This window comes from Scyliorhinus canicula, chromosome 9 (genome assembly GCF_902713615.1).
Source record: "Scyliorhinus canicula chromosome 9, sScyCan1.1, whole genome shotgun sequence".
In the NCBI taxonomy this organism is placed as follows: domain Eukaryota; kingdom Metazoa; phylum Chordata; class Chondrichthyes; order Carcharhiniformes; family Scyliorhinidae; genus Scyliorhinus; species Scyliorhinus canicula.
The window spans coordinates 171952713-171971875 of NC_052154.1; the positions used below are offsets into that span (position 1 = coordinate 171952713).

Here is a 19163-nt window from a genome sequence, read left to right on the forward strand (position 1 = left end):
TTGCTGTTAATGATAGTTACTTTACTCACTGGGCCATCAAGGTAAAATAATTTTGAACTACAATATGGAAAGTAATAAAACTATTTGGGGAAGGTGGCTAATTCGGCCTGTATCTCCGAGGAGGATTATCACGCTGCGCCTACTTTGCTGTACCACTCCGGAGTTCTGCATTTCTGCCCTGGTCCTCCGATCTCTGCTTCTTCAGAAGTACGGAGCGTACTTTCAACTCGGCTGCTGCTTCATAACACCGGATCATCAAGGGAAAACGAGTCAAGTCCTCTTTTAATGGCACTAGCTGCTGTATTCAAGTAAGTGTTCTGGGACACTTAAACAGCTTTTCAGAGTGTTAGTAAATGGGGGGGGAATAATGTAGGTGTATAAATGGTAGATGAGGTGAGTGGATAGGGTGGCAGCTAGGTAAGGTGGGTCAGAGGTAGTCAGGTTGGGAGTAGTTGCCAGACCATGAGGGGTTGTCAACTCAGGGTCTCGTTGGGGTAGCTAATCACATTGGGTCAGGGAACTTGGGAAATCGGGGAGAGTTGGGTGGTGTGGGCTAGTCAGATCACGTTAGGTGGGTGAACTCTGGGATCGGGGGCTGGTTTTCAAGACGGGGTTTCGAGGAATGGGGGTCGGGGGTAGAGAGGGGAGTCACAGAATGTTTAGGGGAACAATAGTATAGTTAAAGTTGGCCTGGAATGTTTCTGTTCAATACTTCCTGGGTAAGGAAGTCAGAACTGTCCAACGTCTCCGACTCTGTTGGAGTTGGAGACTTTTTTTGGAAGGACCTGGGGAGCAGGGGAATTACCATCGGACTTTCAAACCTCCGGGCAATTCCAATGATGAGCTGGAGACTGGAAGATCTGGGCCTTTCTGTTTTAACAAAAATGTAAGCAGTTCATTTGTTGATGGAATGTCCATCCTGGACTGTATTTCCAGAGTATATTTTAGAATCCCAAATATTTAGATTCCTAGACTGGAATTTTACCAACCTGCCTGCTGGCAAGATCTGTGCCGCCAAAGTCGATGGACTTTTATGGCCCTGCCCCGCCACAATGGGGCCATGAAATTCTGCCCTTGGGGAGTCTTTTTTAAACATTAACGTGCCAGTAGTTAAGTACCAGTTATGTTGATTGCCTTTCTTCTGTCCATTTCGTCGGCAACACTGTGTATTTCAATTCCGATGTTTCAGTGAAAGTTTGTGCAATCAGAACCGTGGCAGAGCAGAAGGTAGGAGAATGGAATTGTTTTAAAGTTAAGAACATAAGAAATAGGAGTAGGCCATTCAGCCCTTGCTCCACCATTCACTGAGATCATGGCTGACCTTCTACTTCAACATTTCCTTGCACTTGATGTTTAATATGTAGAAATCTATCGATCTCGGTCTTGAACGCACTAAATGACAGCTCTCTGGGGTAGAGAATTCCAATGATTCACCACCCTCTGAGTGAAGAAATTCCTCCTCAACTCATTCTTAGATGCCCTGCCCCTTATTCTGAGACTGTGCGGAATTTAGTGGTCCCATTTGCTGCAGGCGCAAATCCCGTTGTGGCCACCCCAGATAGGGCGTGAACCTGATTTCCATGATTTAAAATCCATTAACATTTACTTACTGGCCTTGGTGCTGTAACGTCAGCCCACGCCTTATTCTCCTGCCTGTGCCTTATCCTCCCACCCACCTGGCTGGTGCGAATCACGACTGATTTTCAAAAAATAAAACCAATCGTGATGACCATGCCAGGGGCCAAGAGGTCCATATAGGCCCTGGGTGGTGAGGGACATGGGGGGGGGGGGGGGGAGAGAAAGAGAGAGAAGCACATTGTTCATATATTGGTTGGGCGGTGGGGACCAGACTGAAGGAGGTGTGGTCAGGGAGTGCCCTGATCTTGAGTGGTAGAAAGAGTTGTCCTTTTGCGTGTGAGGATTGATGGGTGCTCCCCTTGTCTGTGAGGGGGGGGGGGCCTTAATTAACTTGAGAGTACCCCGATGTCTGAATGCTGGCGTTTAAAACCCCCCCCCCCCCCCTGCAAAGCTGGTTGTGTAATCCTCGCTAACACTTGGAATTTGCACAGACTGCTGCTTAATCAGGCGAATAAAGGCATCTGTGGAGCCAGCGAGTTTTGTGCTGCTTTTTTCTCCCGACCCAACACGTGCAATTTTGGGAAAAGTCCGTCCACTGTGTCCCTGGTTTTAGAATCCCAGCCTCGGGAAATGTCCATTCTGCATCTAAGCTGTTGAGCCCTGTAAGAATTTGGTATGTTTGAATGAGATCATCTCTCATTCGTCTAAACTCTAGGGAACAAAGGCCCAGTCAATTTAATCTTTCCGTGTGAGACAATCCCACCATGCGAGGAAGAAACTTTGTTGCACTCCCTCAAGGGCAAGTATATCTTTCGCTAGGTAAGGAGACCAGAACTGCACACAAGACTTCAGGTCTTTATGGGCAGCACGGTAGAATAGTGTCTAGCACTGTTGGTTCTCAGCGCTAGGGTCCTGGGTTTGATTCCCGGCTTGGGTCACTGTCTGTATGGAATCTGCACGTTCTCCACGTGACTGCGTGGGTTTCTTCCGGGTGCTCCAGTTTCCTCCCACAAGGACTGAAAGACGTGCTTGTTGGGTGAATTGGACATTCTGAATTCTCCCTCTGTGTACCCGAACAAGTGCTGGAGTGAGGCGACTAGGGTTTTTCACAGTAACTTCATTGCAGTACCAATGTGAGCCTACTTGTGACACTAATAAAGATTTTAAGGTGCAGTCTCACTAAGGATCTATGTAATTGCAGTAAGACATCTTTGTCCCCAGACTCAAATCCTCTTGTAATAAAGGTCACTGTACCACTTGCCTTTTTAATTCCTTGCTGTACCTGTGTGTTAGCTTTCAGTGACTTACAGAAAATAAGAGCTGGAGTAGGCCATTTTGCCCTTTGAGCCTGCTGTGCCATCCATAATGGCTGATCATCCAACTCTATAACCTTTTCCCGCTTTCCCCCAATGTCCTTTGATCCACTTATCCCCAAGAACTATATCTAGAACTTGAAAACAGTGTTTTGACCTCAACTGCTCTCTGTGGTAGCAAATTCCACAGGCTCACCACTCATGAACAAGGACACCCAAGTCCCTTTGAAGTTCAACACTTGAGCCTCTCTCAGCAGGGGCTTTTCTCAGTAACTTCATTGCAGTGTTAATGGTAAGCCTACTTGTGACAATAATGACGATTATTATTATTATTCAAGAAATACTCTATTTCTGTTCAATTTACAAGGCTGGAATGTTTCCATAAGTATGAACAAAGCGGCGTTAAAATATAGAAAATGAGCAGTTTACAAGCAAATTGAATTGTCACAAACATTTCTAGTTCCAAGACTTGCCCGGTGAGAGGGGAGGGGGGTGGAGAAGAAAGACAGAAAGAAAGAAAAACCCCAGTCTGACAGGAGCATGGACTGAGCAAGATGCTTGTGAATTAATTTGAATGTTCAGAGCTGTAAGCCGATTTATGAAATCCTGAATGGAAAATATGAGGATTACTGGCACTATTCATGTCCTTTCCACTTGTTTACTAGTTACTATGGTTGCAAGTTTGACCTGATCAATTAAGCTTTACTAAAATTGAAATACTTCACACCATAGATCCAATTTTCATTCCTGAGTCAGGAATTTCTCGAGCCCAAAATTCCATTTCCATTGTGGAAGTACCTACCCACCCTATTTGCATGATTTTTTTAAAAAAACTTGAGAAGGGGCAATCTTATGGGTTGTGGGATTGGGACCCACGCAGACACGTTGCAAATGTGAAAACTCCACACGGACAGTGACCTGGGGCCGGGATCGAACCTGGGTCTTCGCCGCTGTGAGGTAGCAGTGCTAACTACTGCACCACCGTGCTGCCTATATTCCCATGATATGGAGGAGGGTTTTTGCCTGAGACTGACCTGCAGGTTCTGAAGGCTCCAGATGCAGGCAAAGCATATTGCAAACCCAGTATAAGGCCAGCCCCTGATGCCAACTTCTGCAAGATTAGGACGTTGTGACATCTGCCTGAAAATCAAGCCCCGCACCTGCAGGAATCTCTTGTCACATACCACCTGCACGTAAATAAAATAGATTCCCTTCTGATTTATAAATTGCTCCGATGTATTGGCGGGGGTCTTGATGGCCACATGTGTGCTATCAATTACCCCATGCTTCCCAGGGAAGTTATCTGTTGCATGGGAGTCCACGCTCGTGGGACAGTTTCTGAAGTCTGCCACTGTGCAAACAGGGCATCTGTAACTGGTTGTGCAGCAGACTGCCGCTTGTAAAATGCAACATAGATTGCTGCAAAAGGATTTGGGGCTATCGTAACCTTGACTGCTGCAATTGCCTGATTCCACAGATGTCTCTGACCATCTGCCTAGATATTCTCTGCTTTCTACACTGGCGACGGTGTGCTTGCCACATCTAGGTAGCTGTGCCTAACATGAATTGGAGGTCTCCTTCAGAGAGAGACAGTTTCTATGACAGCCAGGCAGGAGTGCCTCATGCCCACGTTGCTGCCAGGTAACTTTGCAGCTCCTGAGGTGATCCAGCACTATTCCGTCCCGACTAAAGTCAGCACTACAATGTCCAGGTGATTTAAACAAACTATCAATAGTTCGAATAACTTTATATAAAGTTTCACCAACCTCGGTCTGCTCCCCAACAGCATTTGCGACACCTTAATAAGGAGGTGTTTCTGAAGTCCTTCACTGCAGCACTGAGCTCGTATTAAAATGGGGTCTGAAATCTTTTTCTACTACACGCAATGGCTCCTCCATCTTCCCTCCAAACTACTACACCTGTTTTCCCACCCAGATGATAATTTGCACAGCCAGAAATGGGGGCAGGATTTTGCATCTGCATGGGTTTCACTGCCTTTTTCTTCAGCCCGCCTGTGTCCCAATAAAAGCAGGCGTGAAATTCTGGGCCAATGGTTATTCCATAATATTGAAACATTACACACAGGATCTTGCTAAATTAAAGAACTTTAGAAAAAAACAGAAATCAAAATACATTAACATAAACAAACAAAAGACTCACATCTGTTACAGAGAGTGGAAATAATAATAATAATCGCTTATTGTCACAAATAGGCTTCATTTAAGTCACTGTGGAAAACATTCAATCAGACTTGCAATTACAGGCATGGAAAGGCTGCCATATTGTGTGTGGCGGTGTTGAGTGAAGAGGTTTGGTGTGCAGCGGGAGAAGTAAAAAGAAAGCAGATGTAAATAGTGTAGAATTCTAGGGAAGATCTTCAAAGGAAAGTGTAATTATTATGTTAATAGTATGTGCCTTGGTAATACTGTATAAACAGCTTGATATAAATGTTGGGCTGAATTTTCAGGCCCTCCTGCTGACATCAGAAATGGAGGTGGATAGAGCCGGAAAATGATGAGGCCAGCCAGATTGCTGCTTCTGACGTCAGCCATTTGGGCTGACCTGAGGTTTGAGGTCCAGAAAGGGCATGTGCTGGGCAGGAGACTAATCGCGTTAAGATCCTTGTTGAGCAGGGATCGAAGAAGAGAAGAGAGACCTCCAGTTTGCCAATGCAACGGGGGGTAGGGAGGGGGGGGTGCAGATTAACTACCTGAAGGTGGGCACTAAGTGGCAGGCTGGGGTGCCAGCACTTCTGGCAGGCTTCCAGGCCTTGCTTGTCTGTCTTGGTGAGGGTACTGCCCTCATGCATGCATGTATGTTGCCTGGCTGCTTTTCTTCATTTTTAATTAAAAGTTTTTAAGAGGTGGCTGGGAGGGCACCTTGTTGAAGTACTCTCCCAGTTACCTTGTACTGCAGCCGGGTGCTTCTCTGAAGCTGGAAGGTCTCTGGCCCTCCAGTTTTTAGAACTTTCACATTGGACGTGTGACCATGCCAATTAAGGGCTCACCCATGTTTAAAATCCAGCTCTGTGGAGAATTTTATCTTGGTTATCGACGAACCTCTTATGTGATCACATTGTAGTTTATGGAACTCTGTCTGAATAGGCATCTCTTTTTTTGTTTGAAGCGGGATGTGTGCTTGTAGCTTATTTGCAACAGGGAGTAAATTAGATTAAGAAACATTAACTCTGCTGGGATATTTTAGGTTTTTTTTGGGGGGTCAGATTGACAAATAATTGAGACAACTGTCCTGCTTTTGTGATGTTTTATTTGGAACAACCAAAGTGCACAATTCATATGAGATGTTGAGGAGCACCTGGTTTCTGTTCCTTACCGCAGAGATTTGTTGCATTATTTTGTTGACTGGATCAGGAGTCCACTTTCTACCGCGTTGCAGCCCCAAAGACCATCGTGCCCTGTTTTTAATTTAAGTATTGTTTTGCTGTTAGCCTGGTCTCTAAAACAAACATTGTGATAACATAGAAGGGTTATAATTGTTGGACTCCATTTGAAGCTTATAGTTTGTTCACATATCAATTGCTTACATTTTAATTTTGTTTTTGTAGAATATGTTGAGGTCAAAAATTTACCATGGCTGCGCAAAAACTCCTCAAATGTAAAATCTGCATATTTTACTCATCAATGCGGTTCCTGCCCTAGACAGCCTCCACAGAGAATGATGTTTGAGTGGAAGAATTTGCAAAAGATCTGCACTCGCTTTCTCGAGACGACTATCATCAAAAATTGTGAAGCCATGTAATACTTTAAAAAAACAATTTTTTTCACAAAAATTACTTGAAAGAGGTCTAAATTGCTGTGGCTGGTATTAACTGGTAGTTGGAAAAATGGGTCACTTGCACTCCTTCTGCACTAAAGCTAGCTGAGATGTTTTTTTTTAAAAAAAAGGGTAAGATTTCTCTACATCAGACCCAACATGCTAACAGTGTTTTTATTGTATTTCTGGACAAGGCCATATTCTAACCTTGGCAACAGATGTTGGAATTCAGTGTTCGGATACATCTCTGGAATGCATCCAGACTACACGCTGTTACTGTGAGATTGTGTCCTATCCGTGTTATGGCTGGGGTAAAATCTGGAACATTTAAATTAAAAATTTGTAAGTTCAAGTGCTTCAGGATAGCAGTGTTCTGTGGAACGGTTCAGGTCCCATTTTCATCAATAGCCTGTGTCACCCTGGGGAGTCAAATGATGTTTGCACAGAATCTCATTTAGTCTGCTCCAGTAAACCGCAGTGGAAAAACACTGTGTGTAGACTTGTGTGAAAAGAAATAGGCACAGCTAAATAGATCAAAGGGAAAAACTGGCAGAGTGAGAAAACTGTAAATCATTGGAAAGAATTTACGTTTTGTTGACTTGTGCAGAGCCCTTCAGCAGCTGTCAATACTATAAAATTCCCTGTCTTAACCTTGTACGAATTGTTTTATGTAATGCCCGTACATGCACAAAAGATTCAGCAAGCGATTTGGGTTAGGTTTTCAGAAGGCGGAATTGTGCCGTGGTATTGTTCAACTCATCCCGTGCTGTAAGAGTATTTTTAGTGCTCTGTCCCTAGATACCACATTCGTATGTTTCTCATGTTTGAAACTATAATGATGAGAATGGCACATTGGCATGCCATTTGTGACTTCCACTCCCTGCAGCACCTTGTAGTTAGCCATGTTGTGTCAAGTTGAATCTTGCCATCGGTGGAAGACACTGATGCATAAAATTTAATTACCACTTAGAGTTTGAGGTTAGATGAAACGTGGGCAAAATTCTCTGGCCTCCCGCCATGTGTTCCTCGACGGCTTGCCATTGGCCGGAGGTGGAATCTTCTGACCCCACTGCTGCCAATGGGATTTCCCGTTGAATCCACCCCCACGCCGCCAGGAAACGCGTGACAGAGGGACCAGAAGATCCCGTCTGCATGAGCAGCCGGAACATCTCACCCGTGATTATATATTTATTAATCTCGGTGAATTAAAAAAAAAAAAATTTGGTGCAGATCGTTTGTGTTCCCAACTTGGGTACATTGAATCATCCAGGTACAGAGCATTGAGGAAAAATCGGGTAAGGAGGATCACATACCCACAAGGCAGGCAGATAATTTCCCATCCATTAATTTCAGATGAATAGATTATTAGACTGGTTCCATATAGGTTGTAGAGTCCTCACAATCCATCTTTAATATTTCTGGCTGTTTCCAGGGCCTGGAGTCTCTGGCTCCTTTGTGGAAGATCAGGCGAGCTGTTGAAATGTCCGCTGGCTTACACGGGACGAGATGGTCTTGCCGGCGGGAGGGGCCAGGAAATTCTGGCCCAGGTGTCTCAGAAGCTGGAACAGGAAAATCTGCTCCATTAAATTTTAACGGGAGCTTCTTGAACATAAGAACTAGAATTCTCTAAACACCTATGTACATGCTTGTTTGTTTGAAATAGGTGCATGGTGATTTCCACACTGTTCGTGTGAGGCCAGCCAATTTTATAGGCAAATTGGTTTTTCTCCTCCTGCCTGACGCAAAGATATTTCTGAATTAGTAGTTTCACAGCAGTTATTTCAGCTGTTTGCTGCTGAGTTTTTGTAACACAAGGCTCCTTTTGAACAAACCTCCAGCCTCGGCATTATTGCTGCCACGAGCTGTCAACCTCGACTCCGACCACAGTATTCAGGGTTGACAACCCATTCCACCTGCCAAAGGCTATCACGTATGTAGAAAAGGAAGAGGTAAAGTAACAAAAATTGGGCGTCTGATGCCTAATTGCAATTGGCATCCAGACACTAGCATGTCAGCATCACAAGAAGTGTGGTCACGGCTATGCTGTCTGCTGGAACCCTATCGGCAGACGGGATCCAACACATGGCGAGCCCTGCATGTCACGGTGAAAGTTGTTACAGGATTGAACTTCTATTGCACTGGATCCTTACAGCGATTAGCAGTTAGTTAGTCAGACTTTGACTTTTCCACTGTGCGATGAACAGTAATGTTTGTCGGAGAGAATGCTTTTGTTGCCCTGTGGAAGGGAGGACATGGTCTTACAGGGTAGGTGCCCGACCTTCTAACCAAGTGTCTGCCTTCCCCAGAGTACAGGGATTTCATTTGCACATGTACCCGTCAAAGCCTTCGCCCACTCCCGCCGTGGGCCTCTATCCAATAATTTGGTGGGTGAAGCCGTTGCCAGTCGTTATATCTGCCACTGGTGTGATCATTTTGAGCAGCCTTGTTGAAAACGCAACAAAACAAATGCTTTCAGCATTAAGAATGACAGGAGGTGCACCTCCATTGCTGGTCTAGCAAAGGTTTTGAAGAATAATAACAGATTGTGAAAGTAGTTTGAGAGGCCCACAGGCACCTTCTGGCAAAACATGCAATGGTTTGATAAGACAATTAGATAAGATATCTTGGAATCCACACTTGAAGAGACAAGATAACTTTAGAGATAGTCTTTGTTAGTGTCACAAGTAGGCTTGCATAAGCACAGCAATTAAGTTATTGTGAAAAGCCTCTAGTTGGCACACTATGGCACCAGTTTGGGTACACTGAGGGAGAATTCAGAATGTCCAATTCACCTAGCAAGTCTTTCGGGACTTGTGGGAGAAAACCGGAGCACCCGGAGGAAACCCACAGACACTGGGAGAACTTGCAGACTTCGCACAGACAGTGACCCAAGCCGGGAATCGAGACCGGGTCCCTGGCATGGTGAAGCAACAGTGCTAACCACTGTGCTACTGTGCCACCCATCTAAGGGTAACATGAGAGGCCAGGCCAGTGATTTATAGGCTATGCTGTTGATGTGCTACCATGGTGGATGCTCACCCCATGCACCGTGAAAGCATTACTTTCCTTATGAACGGGACAAATTCAGAAAAAACACAACTTGGTACTTTTCGGCAGACTGGAGAATTGATTTCTTGCTTTTTCCCCACAACTGAGAGACACGGACACTGCAATTTGCATCGTGCCCCACCACTTGTTATGCTGTCTCGACATTGAATTGGGTGGGAGAGTGCCTATCAGCCATAAAAACGGACAACAGTTTATGCTTCGTACCCTTTAGCCTGCCCAGACTTTCTTCAGTGAAGGGGCTTTTCACACATCCGTCTTTATGTCTAGTCAGTCAGGCTCCACACAATCAGGCCAGCCACCCTGTAAGAACCGCCGGTCTCATAGTTTCTTTTCACATGTTGACATGGCACTCACTCCCTGCACACACGGGAAATACGGAAAGTCCCTTTGATACGTTTAAATTACCTTGCCTAGTGTCAAGTGTGGCTCGGTTGGTGGCACACTTGCCTCTCAACATGAAAGATTCTGAATTCAAGTCCCACTCCAGGGCTTGAACACAAATATCAAGCCCGACACCCCATACAGCACCGAGGCAGTGCTGCACTGGTTAGTGCCGTCTTTCTAATTAAACACTAAACGGAGGCCCCAACTGCCTGCGGACTTGTCCCCTGTGTCCTGGCCAATAGTATATCCCCCCATCTATATCACACAAATCCGTTTTATCACATTCTGTTTGTGGGAGTTTTGCTCAACACGATTAGCTGCAATGTCTCCTGCGTCACTACAGTGACTACACTTCATTGACTTAAACTTATTTGAGATGTCCGGTCGTCATGAAAAGTGGCGTGTAAATGAGAGTCTTTCTTTACTACTGAGAGGTACACATCCAAGAGCATGGGAGAACATCCAGAACTGACTATTGTGACTGCTTTCCCCTCGACTGAAGGAATCGACGCTGATCGGTATTTTGTCCATTGTCCGAAGCTATCTCATTGAGAAAAGAAACATGACCAAAAGCTTTCTGTAATATCCTTATTTGTGGGATATCCTTTACCTCAAACCAGTGCCAAATGTCAGGTTGACCCATTGGAAAATTATTCAAAAGGTTCAATGTGCAATGGTGTGTCAATGCATGCATTTTTGTTACATTTTGGCAGCAGGTGTTTACCCTGTTCTTAAAAATATTTGTTTGAAAGCGTTTCAATTTGCGATTGGAGCTGCAATAAACATACTGATGCCATAACCAGAAATTTTAATGATGTATATAGAACTTGCGTTGGATAAAGGCACCTGTTGCTTTCATTTAAATGTATCTCTAGTGAATAGTATTTATGAATTTGAGTGATGAGGGACAAATGTTTTTGCATTGATGTAAGTGTCATTACAAAAACACTTTTTGTAAGTAGTAAGAACACATGTCCTAGTAAGAAGAAAATGCCTTTCGTACGAACCTATCTCAGTCTGTGCTAAGCCAAGGTGGTATGTTGAAGAAAAGTAACGTACCTAGCAAAGGAACACATTGCCAGGGGGCAATGCCCAGCTTGGTTCCTTCAATCACCAGGTGCCCCAGCGTGGTCATCACGGCTGGTTTTCGCTTTTGAAAACAAGCAGTGATTCATGCCAGCGTGACATTACACCATCAGGGGTGAATCATAGATTTTACAGTGCAGAAGGAGGCCATTCGGCCCATCGAGTCTACACGAACTCTTGGAAAGAGCACCCTACTCAAGCCCACACCCCCACCCTATCCCCATAACCCAGTAACCCCACCCAACACTACGGGCAATTTTGGACACTAAAGGGCAATTTAGCATGGCCAATCCACCTAACCTGCACATCTTTGGGCTGTGGGAGGAAACCGGAGCACCCGGAGGAAACCCACGCACACACGGGGAGAACGCGCAGACTCCGCACAGACAGTGACCCAAGCCGGGGATCTAACCTGGGACCCTGGAGCTGTGAAGCAATTGTGCTAACTACTATGCTACCGTGGTGCCCTGGGTGGGAAGATGTTATGATGTGAAGCCGTTTGATTACATTAAAATGTATTCAAATTCATGGAAATTGGGTTAGCACCCTGGTTCGGGGCAAATCCAATTTTGGCCCTTGTGAGGTTTAGCAGGCATAATGTGACCCGTGGCGAACGGGGGCACTAGACCTCTCCCCATTTAATGCTGCCTGAAACTTTTAACATTCAAGGGGCGGCACGGTGACACAGTGGTTAGAACTGCTGCCTCACAGCGTCAAGACCCGAATTCAATTCCAGCCCTGGGTGACGGTGTGGAGTTTGCTCGTTCTCGTGTCTGTGTGAGTTTCCTCCGGGTGCTCCAGAGGGGGAATGGGCCCAGGTAGAGTGCTCCATCAGAGGGTTGGTTCAGACTCAGTGGGCCAAAATGCCTCCTTCTCCACTGTAAGATTTCTATGGTTTTATTCTGTTATGGCCACAAGTGAAAATAGTCGAGATACTCTAATCTCTGTGAGATTTGGCTAATCATAAATTGCCAGCTTCAGTAGCTATTATTCATTAGTACAGTCTGCTTTCTGTTGAGCCTACTTTGTATTAATTTTGCAAAGTCTTTTTATGTCTTGGAATTTCACTTAGCTTTAATCCTTTTAGTTGTTGGAGACCTTATGGAAAAAATGTCAATCATATAATGGAGACTTTTGTTTTCATTAATTAATTATTACTTACTGACCTGGATGAGTGTCAAATATGATTCAACTTTCATTGACTTATATTGGCCTCCATGTCTTCTGACATATTTACATGTGTAACAAGGAGAATTTCAGTGAACGATGAAGGGACTTTGTGTCTTCCATGTGTTTGATATTTGAGCCTTCAAAGCAAACTGTTGAGAAATTCATGTAAGAGTTCCTGTGTGGCTGATCAGTTGTGCACCGTTTGGCAGAATCATATGCCCTCCCCCATGGTGAATTTGGTAGCTGCGAGTTATTTAAATCGGTGGGAGGGTGGTGAGAGGGATCCCACCACCTTTCTGTCTGCGCCCCAATTATGCCCTTGGTAGAAAGGCTCATGGACGGCCTTCCCAACACCCTCCTAATTGAGGCCCTTATCCCACCGCCACTGGTAATCGCTAGCAGGAGGCTCACCATGCAGTTAGTACGGCCACCAAACCCTGGCATATGTGATTGTGGGTTCCCAGTGGAGGTGCCCTGTCCAAAAGCACAGTGCCAGATTGAGGGCCCTGACATCAGGACGGATTAGTGAAGGGGGGGGGGGGGAGGAATGCTGAGAGTCAGCAATTGCTGCCAACCCCTTCAACTCCCACCCTGTGACCCTCCCTTTCCAGCATTGCTCACCTGTGCCTGAGTCGTCCCTCGATCCTAGGCCTTGGGTGGGTGCTGTACCAGCAGCAGCCATGCCTTACTGGTGGCTTCTGATTGGAGGGCAGCACTTGCCCAGCAGAACTTTCACCCCCAGGGTCCTTGATTCAGACCCGCTGCTGGCCTGTTAAATGCCTGAACAACGTTCAGTTGAGCGGACCTTCCAAAAAACAGGTGATGATTGACTTTCACCAACTCTGCGGCTGATGGGCGAGATCCCAGTAACCTCCATTAATTCCAACCCATTGTCAATCTAGAGAACCTAAAAATAGTCACAGGTTAACGAGTACTAAAGTTCAGGAATCACCTATTGTGAGGAGGAATATTTTCGGGAGTTTAACTAGCTGAACAGAAACCTCTTGCTACTCTTCTAGTTAGGGCCATCCTACGTGGGAATTATTCCTGTGCCACACCAATTGTCCATCTCTCTCTCCCACACTGTCAATGAGCTAAACATCAGCATTGCTTTGTATTCTGGAGGACATGCCTGACTCGGGTATTGGGTCGCCAAGTCTGACAGTAGCTATCAACAGGGTCCCAATTAACTATCGCTAACTTGGTCACAATTCACCTTCGTTGGAGTTTAGCTTCCCTCTCAAAGGATGTGCATCTTGTCCGTGATAGACTGGTCATATCCCAGTGATGTGGTAAAACAGGTTGTTTTTGGGACTGGGATTAAAAAGTGTCATGTTACGGAAAGAGATCAAACCCTGCAATTTTAACCCATATTTTATTCTGCTTGTTGAGCACAGAGATTCCAAAATTCAATTCTGTTTTGTTTTGGAGAATTAAAGTTTAGTTAGTTCCACAGTTCTGTAGAGTTTAAGGTCCGAAACTTTAACTCCGTTTCTCTCCACAGATGCTGCCAGGCCTGCCGAGTTTATCCAGCATTATCTGTTATTGGTTACATCCACCAGTCACTTCAAAGTATCGGATAGTTAATGCACATTAATAGGCACAATTGTTTAAGTAACAAAATATTAACTGGTGTTCATTTGTCTCTCACATAGGGAGAGGATGCCATGGTGTTGGAAAGTGTTATGTTTGCTATCCTGGCAGAACGTTCACTTGGTCCGAAGCTATATGGAATCTTTCCTCAGGGTCGTCTGGAACAGTTCATTGCAGTGAGTCTGATTGTCTCTGCCTCTGGCTGTGTGAATCGTCGATTGTGCTGTGTTGTCTTTGAGCTACTGCTGCTTGTCGAAAATGAAAGACGTGGGAAAAATATTTTGGCAACAGGCCATTAGTTGTGTGTTTGATGTTGTTGTTATGAAATGGTCCACGGTAAAAATTTTGCATCCCTTCCAAATGAATAATCGTAATTGAGCATGTTTTTAAAAAAAGCAACTTCGGGCAGAATTGTCCCAAAATTGCAGACTGTTGGATTGAACGAGGAATGAAGCGTGAAACCCCCCGTGTTCATAGCTGCCTATTCCTGCCGCCTGATTTAACGAGGATTACACAGCCAGCTGGGGGAGGTGGGTGGGGTGGTTCTCCCCGTGTCTGCATGGGTTTCCTCTGGGTGCTCCGGTTTACTCCCACGAGTCCCGAAAGATGTGCTTGTTTGGTGAATTGGACATTCTGAATTCTCCCTCTGGTGACGACTAGGGGAGTTTCACAGTAACTTCATTGCAGTGTTAATGTGAGCCTACTTGTGACACTAATAAAGATTATTAGAAGGGCAACATTTGACAGTGCTAACACAGGCCCATCACCCTGAGGTGATGTTACACAAACCCTTGGAGGGTACATGGTAGATGGGGGGGGTGGGCGTGGGATGGAGGGAGGGGGGGGAAGTGGGATGGTGGGAGGGGGGGGGGAAGTGGGATGGAGAGAGGGGGGGGGAGTGGGATGGAGAGAGGGGGGGGGAGTGGGATGGAGAGAGGGGGGGGAGTGGGATGGAGAGAGGGGGGGGAGTGGGATGGGGGGAGTGGGATGGAGAGAGGGGGGGGGAGTGGGATGGAGAGAGGGGGGGGGTGGGATGGAGAGAGGGGGGGGTGGGATGGAGGGAGGGGGGGAGTGGGATGGAGGGAGGGGGGGAGTGGGATGGAGGGAGGGGGGGAGTGGGATGGAGGGAGGGGGGGAGTGGGATGGAGGGAGGGGGGGAGTGGGATGGAGGGAGGGGGGGAGTGGGATGGAGGGAGGGGGGAGTGGGATGGAGGGAGGGGGGAGTGGGATGGAGGGAGGGGGGGAGTGGTGGGATGGAGGGAGTGGTGGGATGGAGGGAGGGGTGGGATGGAGGGAGGGGTGGGATGGAGGGAGGGGACGGGAGTGGGATGGAGGGGGGAGTGGGGTGAGTGGGATTTTGGGGGGGGGGGGGGAGTGGGATTGAGGGGGAGTGGGATTGAGGGGGGAGGAGGAGTGGGTTTGGTGGGGGGTAGGGACAGTGGGATTGGTGGGGGGGGGGGGGAGTGATTAGAGGGGGGATGAGGAAGAGCTGAGGGACAAGATTTTTGCCCTATGAGAATCGGGTGAGGATGAGTGCCTCCCTGGTCCTCTGGACATGCCGGAGCCTCACCACCAGCTGTCCTCCATCCTCCATTCTCTGCCACATCCTGCAGCTACTTCCTGGGCTTGACCTCCAGCCCCTCCTGGCCCGGCTCCTCAGACGAGGCCACATGGCGCCCTGCTGCAGTGCCAGGTTGTGGAGCGCTCAGCAGAACACTACAGAGGTTCCTCTTCATCCTGATGGGCGGCCAGATCCTCGTGGTGCGGCGGCACCCTGCACATGGGGTGCTGTCTCCAGCCTGCATCAGTGCTGCTGCCGCTTTCTCTGGCATCTGGCTGCCTGGGGTGCTACCAGCACTGCGAGGCCCCACCCCCTGCCAGACAGCACTGCGAGGCCCCACCCCCTACCAGACAGACATAAACAGCCATATTTTGTATATCTGTAAGGAATTGGAGAAGGAGAGATACCGACGATCAGTTAGGGATTCCAACCCGGGACCCTCAAAGCCCACAAGCCTCCCCCCTACCCTTGCGTGTCCCTGCTTCTCTGAGTGCCATCCACTGAGCCAGTTGCACCCCCAGATCCCAAACTCCCGCCAGGAATATTGGGGAAATTGTGCTCAGACGCTGGTTAGATAGCAAACTGATTTGCGTCTGGCGCAAACCTCGATTTTTGTCCTTTCCCGCTATTTAACCGGTACGCCCAGATCCACACTAGGTCCAAGGCGGTGGTTAAATCACACCCCTCGTCTTTTGTACTGAACGACGAAGCAGCAAAATTAATGAATATAAAAACGGACATCCTGAAATATGTAAATATTGAAATACCAGTGAACACCTTTTAAATTCGAAAATAATTTGCAGTCAACAGGATATTTACATACTGACTGAGTGAAATTTCATGGGATTTGCATAAGAACCGCCATTTCAATTAAATCTCCTTAGTGTAAATAATTAGCATTTCGTGGTTTGTCCATCTATTGCAAGTGTTTCCAAATAGCCACATTTAGTTGGGAAAGATCATGTTCAGCTATTTAACTTTGTAATTGATTCAGGGATTGCAGCCTAGCCTCTTGATGTGTGTATCCCTTGTTACTGTTTAATGCACATCAACAAATTGATTGCTCACAATATCTTCATTAGACAGTATATAATAATGAACATATGTTCCCGAGGTATCTGTTTAAATGAACATTAAGAAACCGTAAAAGATACTTGCCCTTTTCTCCAGGTTTGAGATTACACTTTCCAGTCTTTATCTACAGGGTAAATAGAAGATATGCAAGCACAATTAACAAAGACAATGACTTGTGCTGTGAAAAACGTTTCGCAGTTAAATATAGAAAGTGTGAATTTGAAAATGAACAAAGTGTTTTCAGATTGCACGCTGGCAATTTGTATACATAGGCATTTATCATGTATCAATTTTGCATATTGGTGTAAAATAACAGCATTCAGCATATTGTACATATTTGACCTGCGACACAAATGTTTTATCACTTTATTCTAGAGCCGGAAATTGGAGACCAGAGAATTGGCTATTCCAAGTATTTCAGCAGAAATAGCAAAAAAGATGGCCACATTCCATAGAATGACGATGCCATTTAACAAAGAACCGACGTGGTTGTTTGGCACTATGGAGAAGTGAGTACTTAGCCAGCGCATTTAACTTGGGCACTACCTATAAACAATATTTTGAGTGTTTCGTGGACTTGTTTTTAACTTGACTGTATTTTACGGGTGAAGAAATTACATCTTTTTGAAGGATAATTTGGATTGGCTTGGTTGATTGTACGTGTACCAATTAATCCCTGTGAATTTAAGTAGGAAGGTATTCCGAATGTGATTACAGTTCCCACCACTTACACTGCACTCAGTTATCATTGGCAACTAACAATAACCATTTCCATCACATATTACAAAGGCTCCGTTATTTTCAGCAATTCATTAAGCTCTTTTCACCGTTTACGTGCAATTGCTCAATCTTTTGTACCTACTGTTTAATGGCTCTAATCATTGTGGGTTGAAAGGAATAAATGAGCTATGAAAACACTGACAGATTTCCATGTTAACAGAAACCCTCTAAAATATCCTGACATTCCAAGGAGGGGAGAGAGAATTAAAGAAATCGACAGGAACCATTACTTACTGAACAGAAACCTCAATACCAGTACTTGAATAAAAAAATAACATTTTGATTGCATGGTGTTATGGAAAACCCATATATATTAAAATACCACACTCGTGAATTATGTCAACAATTGGGTTTTATTTGCTTATCTTTAGACAACTTTGGGAGAGAGATGTTTCTTTGAACCAAACTGAACCAGTGAGGGCTTAAGTGGGTCGGTGCAGACTCGATGGGCTGAATGGCCTCCTTCTGCACTGTATGTTCTATGTATGTATGAACCATGTCTTCCAGCTAGCTGTTCCAGAAGCAACTGGTAAACCTGGCCTCTCCCATTAACTGTACCACCTGCAATGCAAAAGCCCACCACATTCCTGTGTCTTGTTACACAAAGTTAGAATTGCCCCTGCAAAAATTAATGACTCTCTCCCCTTTTGTAATCACAGCAAAAAATACTAAATGTAAACTATAAAATATGAAAAATTAATCACAATGGATTAGTTTAAGTCTACGATTTTCTTTTGAAGTCGAATATCATATTTGTGCTGTGAACTAGAACAAAATAATACATTAATTCAAATTTTCTGGGAGAGATATTAAACACTCAAAATAGATACTTTGCGCCATGAGTTGGATTATTTGGGTTTTTGTTGTTGAATTGCACAATTTTGGACACTCGCCCACTGGAGCCTTGTGTATATCCTCTCTCTCTCTCTCTCCCTACCTTCCTCCCCCCCTCCCCCAAGCTTAGGAATTACATTTTACCATTCACCATTTGAGCAGAGTAATTTAACGCCATTACATCTATAATAAATGGTTGCGACTCTATTGCCATTGACATGTGTGGGATTGTTGTGCAGAAATTGCAACCTTGGTTTGGCAGTCATTAAAGCATCTTAAAGATGTGGGTTAGACATACCCGCCTCCAGCCTTTTTCTTCTCCCCTTCCCCATCACCAATTTGGTTGCCTTGCCCGCCTCTCCTGAAATTAGTGGTTTGTGGTTCCATGTAGGGTATTGGCTTGACAGTCCCTCTCTGCAAGTGGCCATCGTGTATGTGAGAACTAGGAAGATCATTGTTGCTGGGCCATTTGTCTGGAAAGATCATCAGTGCCAAGTCCTAATCCTATCTGAATCCTCTTTCTCACAAATACAGCTTTCATCAGTCAACACTAATCAGGAGAGGAAACTGTGTCACAATTATTTCTGCCCACCCCAGCCAAACAACCCAAACTCTAACCAGGGATTTGACCGTCTACTTTAATAAATTGAGGCAGCATTTGTTTGAGATTTATTGCAGAGAAACAGTGAATTTGGACATATCCTCACTTGCCATTTGGCAGTCCGATTATCCAGATGTTTTAATTGCATTTAACAAGACATAGTGTTAAGAATTCTTCAGAATAGTCTATGTAGCAATTATGTATGTATGTGAAGATTTCAGCTAATATTTCGAATGATTTTGCGCAGATATTGAACAAATATCTTCACAAATACATTTATAAAGGTGTTACAAATAGCAGCCTGAGGAATTTGTGTCTAGGAAAGACAGTTCCCATCAAGAAGAAT

General features: G+C 45.4%; 1 protein-coding gene across 4 annotated transcripts in view; it reads left to right on the forward strand.

Moving 5' to 3' along the window:
* Positions 1–19163, forward strand: part of chka (choline kinase alpha) — a 70245-nt gene that overhangs the window by 35503 nt on the left and 15579 nt on the right. For all 4 annotated transcript variants that reach the window (XM_038808198.1, XM_038808200.1, XM_038808201.1 and 1 more), the window contains 2 exons: positions 14030–14143; positions 16978–17111. In XM_038808198.1, the coding sequence (XP_038664126.1) occupies positions 14030–14143; positions 16978–17111 (248 nt within the window). The remainder of the gene's footprint in view (positions 1–14029; positions 14144–16977; positions 17112–19163) is intronic.